General features: G+C 39.1%; 1 protein-coding gene across 2 annotated transcripts in view; it reads left to right on the forward strand.

Annotated features, from left to right (window-relative positions):
• fbxw4 (F-box and WD repeat domain containing 4) overlaps positions 1 to 11580 on the forward strand; it is a 30868-nt gene extending 19288 nt beyond the window's left edge. Inside the window, exons 6-8 of one of the 2 annotated variants that reach the window (XM_058385931.1) lie at positions 4511 to 4651; positions 5953 to 6094; positions 6207 to 11580. In XM_058385931.1, coding sequence (XP_058241914.1) covers positions 4511 to 4651; positions 5953 to 6094; positions 6207 to 6341 — 418 coding nt within the window. In that variant the 3' untranslated portion in view covers positions 6342 to 11580. The remainder of the gene's footprint in view (positions 1 to 4510; positions 4652 to 5952; positions 6095 to 6206) is intronic. The other variant, XM_058385930.1, reaches the window with a different exon arrangement.
• The last annotated feature ends 2297 nt before the right edge of the window (positions 11581 to 13877 follow it).

A 13877-nucleotide genomic window follows, 5' to 3' on the forward strand; every position in this document is an offset into this window, starting at 1 on the left:
TGGTGGCAGAGAGATAAATATACCTCCATGCATTGTTGTTGATTTTTCCTTTTCTCATTTATTTCAATAGACCTGAAGGGAGTTTTCTTAGTATATACTTTTTTTTAAAATTTATTATAGTTTCTATTGTGAAACATGGTCTCAGTAGCATTGCATGACCTGTCTAACAATACGTCGTATTCTCTTTCCCCTCATCTTTGTGCTTCTACATTCGCGTTAGATGTGTCCTGCCCTAATGTGTTCCTGTCTGGTAATCAGGTGCACCTTGTGCGGAGCACAAAGCCACCAGTCACAGGGGGTCGAGAAAACAGCCATGAGCGAAGGGGCGGTGGAATGGGGGCTGTGTGTGCGTGTGTGTCCCTTTTTTAACGTTTCCCAGACAGACCACCAGCATATTCTTCAGACAGCCGCTACCAACACGAGACAACACATTAGGATGGCAACAATATCAGTGATAAAGGCAGACATCAGATCATAAACACTATTACAGTGTTCTGAGCAACACGTATAGGTGATGATTATCAAAACAAACAGTACAAAACAGTTTTCTTAAACAGCTTAATGTATGTTGCGTTTCCTATTTAGATCTTGGAATCTCATGCAGAAAAACACCAGCACTAGCACTTGTTTTTAAGAGCAGCTCGTTCCCAAAGGCCTGCATGTTTTTTGTTTTTTTTTTACTTGTTTTAAATAATCAAAGTGTGCTGCAGCAGTTGTGTTTGCAGGGCAATTAGAACGATGAGAGATCTTCTATTCCCATCTTTTGTTTATCTGGTTACCTCAAGAACCACTTTAAGTGTAATGACAAGTGTCCCTGACATTTTTCACAAAAGATGGGGGCACCTTTTTGAACACTGCATGTTGACTGGAAAGGAGAATAAAAGAGGAGACATGTACAGGCCAAGATCTCTCACACCCTCATGTCTCAGCAGCGCAGCTGACCAGCTGGTGGGGAAACAGACTGAGGAGTTATGACCGAATGAGCGAGAAACACACAGTATTTGGATGGCACAGAATATTGTGCAGTCACTTTACTGATGACCTTATTTGTCTTTTCGAAACTAATGAACAAAAGCATGGAGTGGGCTTGTTTCCATTTAAAAATGTAAAAAAATAAATAAAAAAAATAATATTTTATTAATACAAATTATCCATTATTTTTCCTTGTCCCTCAAATTTGTAAGCACATTTGATCAGAAATGTATTTTTTTTATTGTTCACATCCTATCTCACTTGTCTGAATGGTACAGAGGTCTGTGATCAGACCGAGTCCCACACAAGTGGTGCTTTAAAGGCACCCCTAACTTTTCATGAGGCCTTCGGTCATGGATAAACAGAGAAAAGCCATCAAAGAACCATACAATTGCACTGAAATTCCTCACATTCTTCCCTGAAAGAGAGGGTTAAATGTCTGGATCTGGCAGGAGCTGTGTTTTACAAATTGCAATCTCATTGTTTTTTAAGAGAACGCGTGTGACATTTAAAAGTCTCCATTGTCCAGCCCCCTGACATTCCATGCTGGGCTTTTTTTCCCTTTACTTCTTTTCGTTCTCTTTTGGCTTGCGGTTATTTCAACTCTCAGCTAAATTGGTTGACGAGCAGACGGTGCAATGCTATTTCTGTTTGTTTTAGGCACTGAAAACCACAGCAGGGTTCTTTATGTACCTGTCTCACATCCTTTCAGGGCACTGACTGTTTCCCATAGCTTCCCTGTGCCAGTTTACCCTCTATACTTAACCTTACAAGAGCGTCAATGGAAAATTACCTTTTCTGTGGTTCCAATAGCCAAAGAAATGCCCTTAGCCTCTCCCTTTTTTTTTTTTTCTTTTTTTTTTTTTTTTAAAATCCATCAATTCATTAAAGGTCCCTTTCATAAGGTGTATATCTGTGTGTGTGTGGCCCAAATGGCTACAGAGAAAGTACGGACTGCTGAAGAGACCAGCCCCTTCATTTTGCTTCATTGCTCTGAGACCATAACTCACAACTAATCACTAACACATGTCATTCTTTATAGCCAGGAATTATTATTTAACAGTTTTTTAACCATATCAGGACATAAAAAATGACATAAAAATGGATGTACTGCTTGTCACCTTGTTTTATTACACTCTTTCGGAAACGTCCAGAATATGGACGCACGTGGAAACGGAAAGAAAATGAATCCAAACTTTTGGGTCAAAAAAAAAAAAAAAAGATCCATACATTTACAAATATATCAGTCCCTTCTACTAAAATATAGGTGGGAATTAGTGCTTTACAGCTTTAAGTTAAATGTACCCAGGGGTCAGAGAGGATTAGGGTGAGGTCAGGAGCCTCCAAGGAGTGATTTAAAAGAGCCTAGAATATAAAGCATTTTCCCTCTAGTTTGTCTTGCTGCATTTGGTGGTAATTTTGTCTGTGATCACTTTAACAGGTTGCACATCTCAAATGCCCCGAACTGGTCTATGTGTGACCTCTTAACTCCCCCACATGTTTGGGTGTTAGACATCTCCCTCAGCAAGCAGCATTGAACAGCAAAATAAGACATGATAAACTCCTAATCCTTTCTGCTCTTTGGTTATGCTTATTCAGAGAAGCCACATGTCTTTGCACACTATAGATATGAAAGTGCACAAAGGAAAGAAGATTACTATGTCATAACACCTTTAAATAAAAATTACATTGACACTGCACTTTAATAGTAAATCCACCATTGTATGTGGTCTGCTGTCATCTCTGATTCTACTGACGTTCGTCTGTAATACAAACTGATACTTCTGTAGTAAAACAATTACTACAGAAGTTCTTATCATATATCTGTTAGCTTTCCAAAATACCTTTATAAATTTTAAGCAGTCTTGCCATTATATAGCAGAATCAGTTGGACCTGTGCTTTTCAACATGATGAAGCCCTTCTTTCATAATCAAAAGGACCCATTTAGCCAAATTTCCATTCTTCCCTGTCATCATCCAGCTAGAAGGACAGCTATGGTTTCACCTGACATTTCCAGAGCTCTCAGAGCTTGCCCGACATACTTTGTGATGCTGTCAGATCAGACGCTGGGCCGGCTGTGGAGAGAACAAGGCTGGCCGCCATGCAGATGCAGCAATTTGAAAGATTACACGGTTATCCTCCATCCTGTAATCTTCATAGGTCCTCTCAAGGAAAAAAAATGGCACACATAAAACCTGTGACCTAACAATTTAAGAATCCTGGTGTTTGCTCCTCTGCGTGGAACAGTGCTATTACTAGCTTTAAAATCAGAGCACAGATGTGAGGACTTCTTTTACGACGCTTGTTTTTCTCGCTTCACGCTTTGACATTTGCAGAGGGCCAGGCAGACACCGGATGTGCCGTATTGACACGGGTTTACACATTATTCCTAACCAGTCCATAAAACCATATGAGGCGAAGCACTGTAATGAGAAGTTGCTGTTTTTTTGTCAAGACCAATTGACTGTTTCCATTGTTCAGTACTCTATCTACAACTGTAGGTAGTCGATAAGCTGCTGTTTTAGCAGTAAGGGGTAAATGATGAGTCTTGCTTAACATAGACACCCATGGGCCAAAGGGGCAGTTTGTCTGTTAGGCCCACCAGGGGTATTGCCTTTAGTTCTGGAGGCCTATCTTTAAAAAAGGCTGTGTCTAATAAGACCCCCCCTTGTCCCCTGGAGCGAAGGTTGGGGATTACCAGTCTGCCCTTGGTGAACAAGCTCACAGAGCTCACAGGAGACCCCAAACGTGGGGGGTGGTCGCTATGGGCATTGGACTCCTCTAAATAGTTGCTAGGGACCAGGTATCAAAGGTCCACAAGTCGCACACAGTCATGGTCATGAAGGGAATTAAACAGCAACAATGAAATTGTTATTCTACAATAATCTGGCTTCTGCGGTGTGGGTCGGGGAGGCGAGGAGGGCGCAGCAGGCCTGTTCAGCCTGTGATCATAGGAGCGTGGTGCTAACATGGGCATCCCCCCTCTATCTCTCCTTCTCCTCCTCAGACCCTCTCTTCTCTCTGTCCTCCTTTTTTGTTCCCATACACATCTTAGAATAGAGCCCAGCACTGGTCGTAATCTGCTTTCTCAGCCCATTCAGCTAGGTGTTTACTTTTTTTCTCCATCTCCTAGGATTTTAGTTATCCTTTGTGTGGTCGATGAATGATGGGAATATGGGAATATAGTGGGATTTAGAGGTAATTAACTGGGCAAATTAAGGCATTTGGTCTGAAATGACACCTGATAGATTGGTCACACTAACATACCAACTGAGACATAAGACCTTGAGACAACCTTATGAGTGCATGTAATACGTAGAACAAGCACTGAGGTGTTAAATAACCTCTCTCTTTCCAAAACACACTTTTTTTAAACAGCTTGTTTTTGGCCTAGAGCAAGCACACTGGATGTACTCTCCTGTGTCAACTTTGAAGCTGGTCCCTGTAATTTTTTGATGCCTGCAATTTCTTTCATGATGTTTGATGAGGAATAGTCTATAACTTATCTTGTGTTGTCTTCTCCTCACTCTCTCACAGGTGTGACCTGGTGACGTGTCTTGGCACAAAGTTCCGCAGAGGTGCAGGTGTGTTGGATATTGTGTATGAGTCTCCCTTCCAGCTCCTCACCTGTGGATATGACACCTTCATCCGCTACTGGGATCTGCGTGTCTGCTCCAGGTACGTGAGGTGGGAGGAGAAGGGGATCTCCCCTGGCCTGAAAGCAGAGTGCTGTGAGGTGTCACTGTGCCGTTGTATAACATTTTGGTACGGCAGAATGCTGAGCTTCTCATGCACTGCATGCTTGATGCACGGAGTGAATTGGACTTGGAGTGAATTGTGCCGTCAACAGAACCCGGCTTGTCTGCACAGAGTAATAAAGTTAGTTAGTGAATCTATCTCTGAGAGCTTGTGAGGAAGATTAGTGTTCTCAGTTAATCTAATAAGCCCTCCTGTGCATAGAGCACCATTTAGACAAAAAAGGAGCCAGGCCTGAGACTCCTCTTGGCTCGGTGGACACCATTGTTCCCGCTGGCTGCTGAAAGGGACCCCCTCTTTAAGTCTACTCTCACTGTAGGACTCTGACCCACCCAGGTCTGCACCACTCGGTGGCCATATTGATATGGTGCTGTGCATCTCCAGGGCAACGGGGCGAGCTCGAAGGATCAGTGAGCCGCTTGTGAGGCAGACGGGCCCCTATGTCGGGTCGTGGCAGGGGACACACCCACACACAATCGCATATGGGCAGTCATGTAACACAAATCAGAGGTGATTGAAAGAGGCCCTGGAGAGTTCAGGGAGGCGCAAATGTCCCCTCTTAAGATATCAATAATTCACAGTGTGACCAGTCAGGGGCCAGTATGTGGTCAGTGCTCAGGCAGGGTGAGTAGTCATGTGAAAGTTGTTCTCATTACTAGAAAGTGAATAGTTAATACACATTGTGTGAAATGCTTGTGACAGGTGTGAGTGTGAAACGAACAGTGACAACCATTGTCACTGTCATTACACTAATTGTGTTTTCATGACAAAAATGTAGTTCACTCTTGCTCGCTTCTGTCCTTTTATATTTATAGCCATTACTCAAAGCAGTTGCCTACTCAGGGGGATATAAACTTGAGGTTGCAGTTTCCTTTATTGAAACAATGGTCAGAGTGTTCCTGTTTGTTTATACCACAGGATCAAGTTGAGAGGTATAAAAAATTATTTTCAGTAAAAGTGTATGCATGTCTGTGAATCCTAGCGAGAGTCCAGACATCTCATCCCATGTGGCCCTCCTGCCTTGATGTCGGTTGCACATACCAGCCACACTTCTTTCCCATGATTTATTCATCACCACCAATAATGGGGAATTGAGTTAGCACATCTCACCTATTTTCTCATCTTGCATGTGAACTGTAGTGACAGACAGTGTAGTGTATAACACAAGCAATATAAAATATCATTTAGCAGAACTCTGCAAGTAAACATGCTCTCATCTACAGGAAGAGTGTGATGGAGTGGGAGGAGCCTCATGACAATGCACTTTACTGTATGAAGACTGATAAGAACTATATGATCGCCAGTGGTTCCTCCTACTATGGAGTAGTGCGTCTGTGGGACAAACGGCAAACCCGCTGTTTGCAGGTGAGTGTGTGTGTTTGTGCTGGTGTGTGTTTTCACACTTTTATTTGCCATGTCTGTAGTGAAATGTGATGTGAAGTGCATATTTAATGTCCCAGTGTGTCTAACATTTCAGATGTTCCAGCTCACCTCTTCCACCAGTAGCCCAGTGTACAGTCTGTGCTTTAATGCCACACACCTGTACGCCGCCCTCGACTCAGCCCTCTGCTCACTGGACTTTAGAACCTCAGGGCCGAGGCCTAAGAGATAAAACAGCTCACTCACACCAAAATCCAACACACACACACACACACACAGTCACATGTGCCTTGGCTTTTAAGTCCACATTACACAACTTCAACACCTTTTCCCTCCAGGTCTGACATCGAGCCTTTGACCTTTTACCCTTCCAAAACCTCAGCTTAGAACTTCAGGAACCCCATTAAAATATCTGTACCCAGTGTGGCCTTGGATTGGTGCCACAGATAGTAGCAGATAGTTGTCATTTCTTCACTAATCTGTGTCACTGGCTGTTGAGAGGAGCAGAGGGAGCAGGGTTCATGACCTTCTGTGACCTGAGCTTTAACGGATTTAACACATTGCCAGCGACCTATGGGATTATAAAACAAACACTGCTCAGAGCTGCCCGAACACCCCATGGGTATTTATGCTGTAGAGCATACAGTACAATAATGGTTTTTTTTTTTTTGCTGTTTGGTTTTTTTATCCTTCAAAAATGAGTTAAATCAGTTGACATGGCTTTGTGTGTGTTGTTTGTCTTCTGGTGACAGTGAAGGGGTTGCTTTTATTCGGCAGTTATTCTGTATAGATGCCACTTTAGGCAATAAAGGTTTTATACTGTAAACACAGTTACATGTCTCCTTACATCTTTCCTCAATGGATTATTGCAGCATGCTTAAAAGTTTCATTCAAAGACTTCTTAAATAATAATAATTACATATAACACTAAATATAGTTAATGTTCAATTTTAGCACCTCAGCATGGTTTACATTTAAAATATTAAAGATGGCGCTGATTACATTCAGTTTTATGGGGATTTGAAATAATGTTAGTTTGTTATTATCCTAAGATGTGTGTTGTGTGAAAATGATCAAATATTAGAGCTCAGGTTGGATAAGGTGCATGCATGCTTTCCTCTCTGCCTCTAATGCATGTTTCTGTCGAGTTGTAATATATATGTTTTGAAACTTTTAACACTGAATGGGCTTGAGAGCTTCAAAGGAAATGTCTCACCCTGTTGTAACATGCAAGCTGGGACACTGAAAACTCAGACAAACTGCTGTTGAATGTGTTGAGAAGGCAGCTACAAGTTTTTTCACTGAATATTTCATCCCTCACACATTGGAAAGCTTGGAGAATTCTGCTATAGGTTTTGTTGAAAAGAAAGTGGTCATTCTTGCAGCAGTAGTCTTATTGCCTGTGTGTGGCCGTGGGATCTCTGGTGGTCATGATGGTAGAGCGCAGACATCTGCCGGAGGGAAGAAGACAGAGTAAGTGCAAGTGTCTTCTCAACGTGTGCTAAATGCTGTTTTACATCGCACCAGCGTCTGAGTGAATGACCATTCAAAGGGAGCGAGCAGGGGCCTGCACTGACATGGTTAATTCACAGACCTTCCCAAAACAAACGTCTTTTTCCTTTAATGTTAAAGCCCCTGGATTTGACCTGACAGAGGATCACATTGGAAAGGTGTTGCCCCTTAACACTCTACTCGGGTCTCTTTCTCTCCCGGGTTTCTGTGGAAAACCTTAAACGTGAGTCAGACCTTAAGTAAATAACCTCAAAGAAATTACGTTCCAATAAAAAGCGTACATAAATCATGATCATGCATCATTTGTGAATAAATATGATTAAATAATATCTACACTTTGATAATGTTTAGGAACATTTACTAGATATTTGTATTTTTAATATGCATTATGCTTAAGATTCAGGATCTTTTTATAATTTAATATATATGATATAAATAATGCCTTAAATAAGCTACAGAGCCAGTTTAACTTTAATATGCTCATATGCATCTAAATACCATATCTAAAAACCTAAAGAGCTGGTTTATAGATTAGTAGCGAAGGGACGCTTAGCATTGGAAATGCATTGGGGTTGTAATTTATGGACAAAGATGGAATAAATGAGATCATATTCAAACTGGGACAATCCATTAGCTGAGTTTCCCATTTAACATTAAAGGTATGTCTACACCTCCATGCAGGGACTATACAGTAATGCAGGAAATATGGCCTCTTGGGACATGAAACAGCGGTCAGTTAAATAAATAATAATCTGCTACTTTTGGGCTCAGATGGAAATGAGAACTCATGCCCATATTTCTTAATAGTAATAATTTGGATTTAGCTGCAGATTCAACATCAAAATTTACTGTTTGCTTCTTATAATTCTTTTTTTTTATCTTTACATAACCTGTTTGCTTCATTTCCTTTTTCCATTTTACCCTTCTGCTTGATTTCGGCCACTTTTTTTTTTTTTTTTGACATTTTCACTGTTCTCTCCTGTCTTCTCTCACATGACCATATTTTTACAACCTTTGTGGTAAAGCACACAGTTAAGATAAGGAGCAAATGAGTAGAATAGTTTGTTTTGTTATATATAGATTATTTTACCTACTGTATAAATCTTCCAAATGGCATATAGAATCCTCATTGCAAATCACTCATTATAATCACTATTTGTATAATCACTTATTATTATTCAGATTGTTAGTGGCTTAAGGTTCTGAGCCTTACAGAAAAGGCTAAATATAATAATTAATTAATAATTAAATTATTCACATGTGAATATTTTTCACTTTTTTGGACTTCATATTTTAATAAAAGGATTCATATTTCTAATAAAATGTATTTATTCTCAGATGTGATTTCCTCTCATGAGTATGTAGGCTAATTCTTCACAAGTGATCAAAGTATCCACATAAATGCCATTTAGCCTTTGTTTACTTACATGGTATATTATTCAGATAATCAAATGTGGGGGAAACGTAGAATCAAGAGAAATGTATGATATTTTTCGTAGATGGTCAGTGACTATTTTAATGAACATAAAGCATTTAATCACATTTTAAGAGATACGTACAGGGTACGAGGACAAACGTGAAACCACTTAATATTCATTACGGGAAAGTTACAGAAATAGAGAACACTCCTGGGTTTCCATCCACATGTATCTATCTAGCTGTCTAGCTATCTATCTGTCTGTCTGTCTGTCTATATATTTTTTATTCATGTTTAAATGTTTTCAATACAGTCAGCATTTATTGGTACTTTGTTAAGACTTTGGTATGATGGCCATACGTGAAATGTTAACATTAAATTCGAAAAACAAAATTACTGGAAATGTTTTGGTGGGAAAATATTACTGCATTTAGGTTTACGTTTTGTGTCACACGTCATTATTTATTCTCAACAAACAAATAACACATTAGCAGGGAAAGAAGGACGCCGGGTTTGTGCCGCGTAAATGTGCGCCGTCTGTGTTTCTCTATCCTCTGTCTCACAGGGAAATAAATCTCTACTCACACACCTTCACCATGAGGAGATATCGCAATATCCTCTTATTACTAACATCTACAGGCGATCAATGCCAGTTTAAATGTTCTGGGGTAATGGGAAAGAAGTCACCCAAATTCGGCTTTAACGTCTGAGGAAGATATATAAGCCTTGAATCATATAAGATGGAATCTTCTATAGCCTTCTGTGTATATGGCTGTAATGGCTTATGTCAGTAGCCAAGGTTAATTTGGAATATTTACACATAAGCGCTTGAAAAAGGAGAAGTGGAGGAACATCTGTAAAGATGCGCAGCTGGATTAAGAACACAGGGGTATTTCTTAGTTTAATTAAGTAAATATTCTGACTTCATTAGTCGATGTTAAACTACAGCAGATAAAATGACACTGTTTATAATAGGATAACATTAATCAGCGTTCTGATAATTCATGATATCGCCTAAATACTAATTATTATCTTTTTTGTCACCTGCATCAGTTAAAATGTTAATGTAATGATAAACGTGTCAAACGCAGTTGGTTTGTTTGCTTTTTTGTTTGTCTGCTTGCTTGCCTGCTTGTTTGTTGGAAGTGATGTCTTTTTTGTGTCAATGAAAATGAGGGTTTTTTTTGTTTTTACATTTTTACCTATTGCATTCGATTAGGTAGAAGCTGCATAATAATCTATAGTGCTGTGGGCTCTAAGGAAGAGGATTTGAGGGATTATGTGGTACACATTTGGACATTCTCCTTCCACAAAAATCCATTAGCTACAAGGACATATACTCGATTTCTAGCCATTATTTCTTTCTCCTTAAAAACATACAACTTCATAGTATGCAGAGTTGCATATACATGGCATCTTCTGTTTTACTTTGGTATGAGTAATAGCTTCACCTCTGTGGTACAATTTGTTTTAATCAGAGATAATAGGTTAAATGCAAAGTACTTCACCACCACAATAACCACTTTCTGCCATTTTAAACCAGCTGATTATTTAAAGTACACTTAGCCCAAAAGGTTCTATCTAGTATACACTAAATAGTACTTTGGTCTTTCCTCTAGATTTTCCTTAAAGGTTTATAAAAATTTAGTATTCCATGTAGAACACAAACTATCAAAAAGCCACCTAGGGATCCTTTTTACTAGAAGTGAATAATGCATCAGACTAGGATTCAGTTATTCCTCTTGAATGTGTTAATTACTTTGTGAGTCCCTTGGCAGATGTTGGAGAAAAACAGTTGGAAGCATCTGGGCAAAGAGAACAAAGTATTTAGCAGGTGAAACACTATCCTCCATGTTATGTTATACCTCAAAAGAGTGAACACACACTTTGCCAGACAATTATACGGTAATATGTCCAGGGGACACCACTATAAGTGGTTAAATAAAGAGAAAACATAGGCAAAAAGACAATTTTAGATACTTTCTTTTTACTTCACAAAAAGTGCAGAGCATTAATTATTGCATTCACTAACAAACTAGGAAACTGATAGATATATGTACCTAATTTCACACATTATTCACCTGCATTCACCTGTACTTCTCAGCCACAATGGAGAGAATGAAAGATGTAACATGAGTACAAGTTAAGAGTTACACCATGTTTTGCTTGGCCAAGTTCACTGGACTTAAATGGAATCAAGGACTTCCTTTTTAGAGCAGGTGACCCCAGTTTCCTACAGGATGATGCCTCTGCAGAGCTGCATTAACTTGTGGTCACAGTATCGGGTGTCGCTGTGTCTAATCACACAGCCAGCAAGAGAATTCAGCCCATTCAAGTCTTTGGATATTGTGGTAATTTTACGCAATAGTGCCATCTAAAGGTACTGAAAGCAGCTTACAACGTTTCTACAAAACATCCCAAAAGACCACGAGAAACCTACCCACAAATCTTTCCTATAGAAATATTTTTATGGACGCGTTGGTCTTAAGTGCCCTAGAACTGCACTGTAAATATAATTCACAGCATGTCTGTATGTAGTAGACTATTTTACTTCCGACATTATATTTAGGATTGGTTTCTAAGCTGATACTTTAAATTAGCCTAAATACAGTATACACATTGTATATAAGTTGTGTTTAACTATTTGTTACTATTACATGTATTCTATTATGGATTACTGTTAAGCTGTAATATTACATTTCTTATGAAAAAAAAAAGTCAGAAAGCAAATATTTTTTGCCTTTCTGAACGTCTCTTTGCTATACAGAATGGACAGTGCAAGAAGCAACTCAGTTTGATCTATCTGTCAGACTTTTCTCTTTAGATGTGATGAAGCTTGCATTATAATAGGTTTGATGCAGAGGGTAAAGAGATGGCCCAGCTTGAGCCCACCATGCTTCTCCACCTCTCCATCTTCTCTGCTGTGGGAGAAGCCCAGGAGCTGTCAATCATCTGCCAGTGTAGGACCTGAAGAAAAAATGCCTTTCATACAGACCTCAGTGTTTCTTCTCATGGAATCCTATCAACATTTGGTGAAAGGCAGTCCTTACCAAGAAGAGGGAGAAGAAAAATTTTTTTAAGAAACTCGAACCTACTTTTCAAATCAGGCAGTAGATACCTGATTGTCACTCTAAGAGTTGGGGACTAATCCTTTTGTGTTTCTATAGGATTACTTGCGCCAGGTCCCACTCCCCTTTGGCACTGCATGGGAGAATAGACAGATTAAGGGGATTAGCTTGTATCCTCCTAACTTGTCAAGCCTGGATGTAAGAAACCATTGACTTCTCTGTTCTGAATGAGAGAAGTGCCTAAAAGGGGGGAGAAATGAAAGGCACTGAACAAGAAAAATTCCTGAAAGAACAATGTGATTTGTTTGCTTTTGTTCCTTTAAACTTGGTGGAAAGGTTCAAAGAGTCTCACCTAAGGAGCAATAGTCCAGAGATGGAAAGATAAAAATATATCTTGGGAAAGTTGGTATGAGGCCAATTTTATGTCTGTCAAAATAACACTCTCTACAAGCAAGTCTGGAAAAAATAATGTTATGCTTACCTAAATCATCTCTGAAGAGTCCTTAAAGACGCATTGATTAGTGTAGGCACAAAAATGAAGCATAGAATTAGGTGTACAATCATGTGAGGTACAGGTACAGACAAACCTAGAATTAGAATTGTTGGCGGATAATGAAAAGCATGCAATGACTGACAAGATTTTTGGTTTTATTTCAACACAATGGTTTTGTTATGTTTTGGGTTTTTTTTTTTCAAAACTGAATCTATATTTTCATTTTCTTAAAACTATTGGCTTAAAACTCATGAAATACATTTCTAATTAATATTATGTGCTGCATCACCTGGAGTAAATAACAACCGTATAGGCATTTCTTTATGACTTGATTAAGAAAGTTGGAGATACTTAAAACAGGAATGTCTAATATGGCCTAATATGTCTAATATGGCCTCCGTGTACATAATGTCATGTTAACTGTTTATCTATGTTTTAGATGCATTAGGTTAGGTGATAAAAGTGCATACCTACTTTAATAGAAGGCAATAATGAATTTTCATGAATACAGTGCACACACTTTTCTATTTATACATTGAAGAACTCTGTGGCATTCACTTGAATTTCCCTTATTAGCATTCTATTGTACTGTGCAAAACCTGTAATGTTCTTCAAACTGTTCTTCCTGGGACACTACACAGTTAACTAGCTGATTAAAAAATAATTGGGTGATATGACCATTGGCAACGTCTGATCATTGAGAACGTCAAGTAGATGTTCTCAAAGAGAGTCTCTCCAGTCTGTGCTGCTGCAACCTGGGTGTAACTTTGCATCTCCTCCTGGTTCTTGAATTTTATCATTGCACCACCTAGTGGCACAATCATGGTTGACATCTCAGAATTCCTTTTAAGTTGTTTTGCGGTAAAGTATGTAAGTTCTTCAGGTCATTGTGGGACACACCAGCCTTACCAATTAGAAGAAGTGACATTAAACCCAAGTTATGTACAAAGCTGTGGTTATATGAACTTGAGAAAAGGGCCAGGTTTCTTTCGATTTAGAAATAGCATCAACCTAGAAAGAACTCTGCAAGACAGTTCTGGGTAAATAAAAACTGTCATGACTTTGCTTTAAATTTGAATGTGCTTTAGATTTGACTTAAAATATCAAATCAAATCAAGTCAAATCTATTCAAGTGGGTTTTATTGTCATTTATATATAACCCATATACATTTTTTAAATATTCAGGACCATGATGCAACACAGTGTCAATACATGACAGTGTGAGATGAGTGCAACACTGTTCAGTGGTGGATGCTGGGAAAGGTTTGTATAGTCCAA

This window comes from Hemibagrus wyckioides, linkage group LG03 (assembly GCF_019097595.1).
Source record: "Hemibagrus wyckioides isolate EC202008001 linkage group LG03, SWU_Hwy_1.0, whole genome shotgun sequence".
Lineage (NCBI taxonomy): Eukaryota > Metazoa > Chordata > Actinopteri > Siluriformes > Bagridae > Hemibagrus > Hemibagrus wyckioides.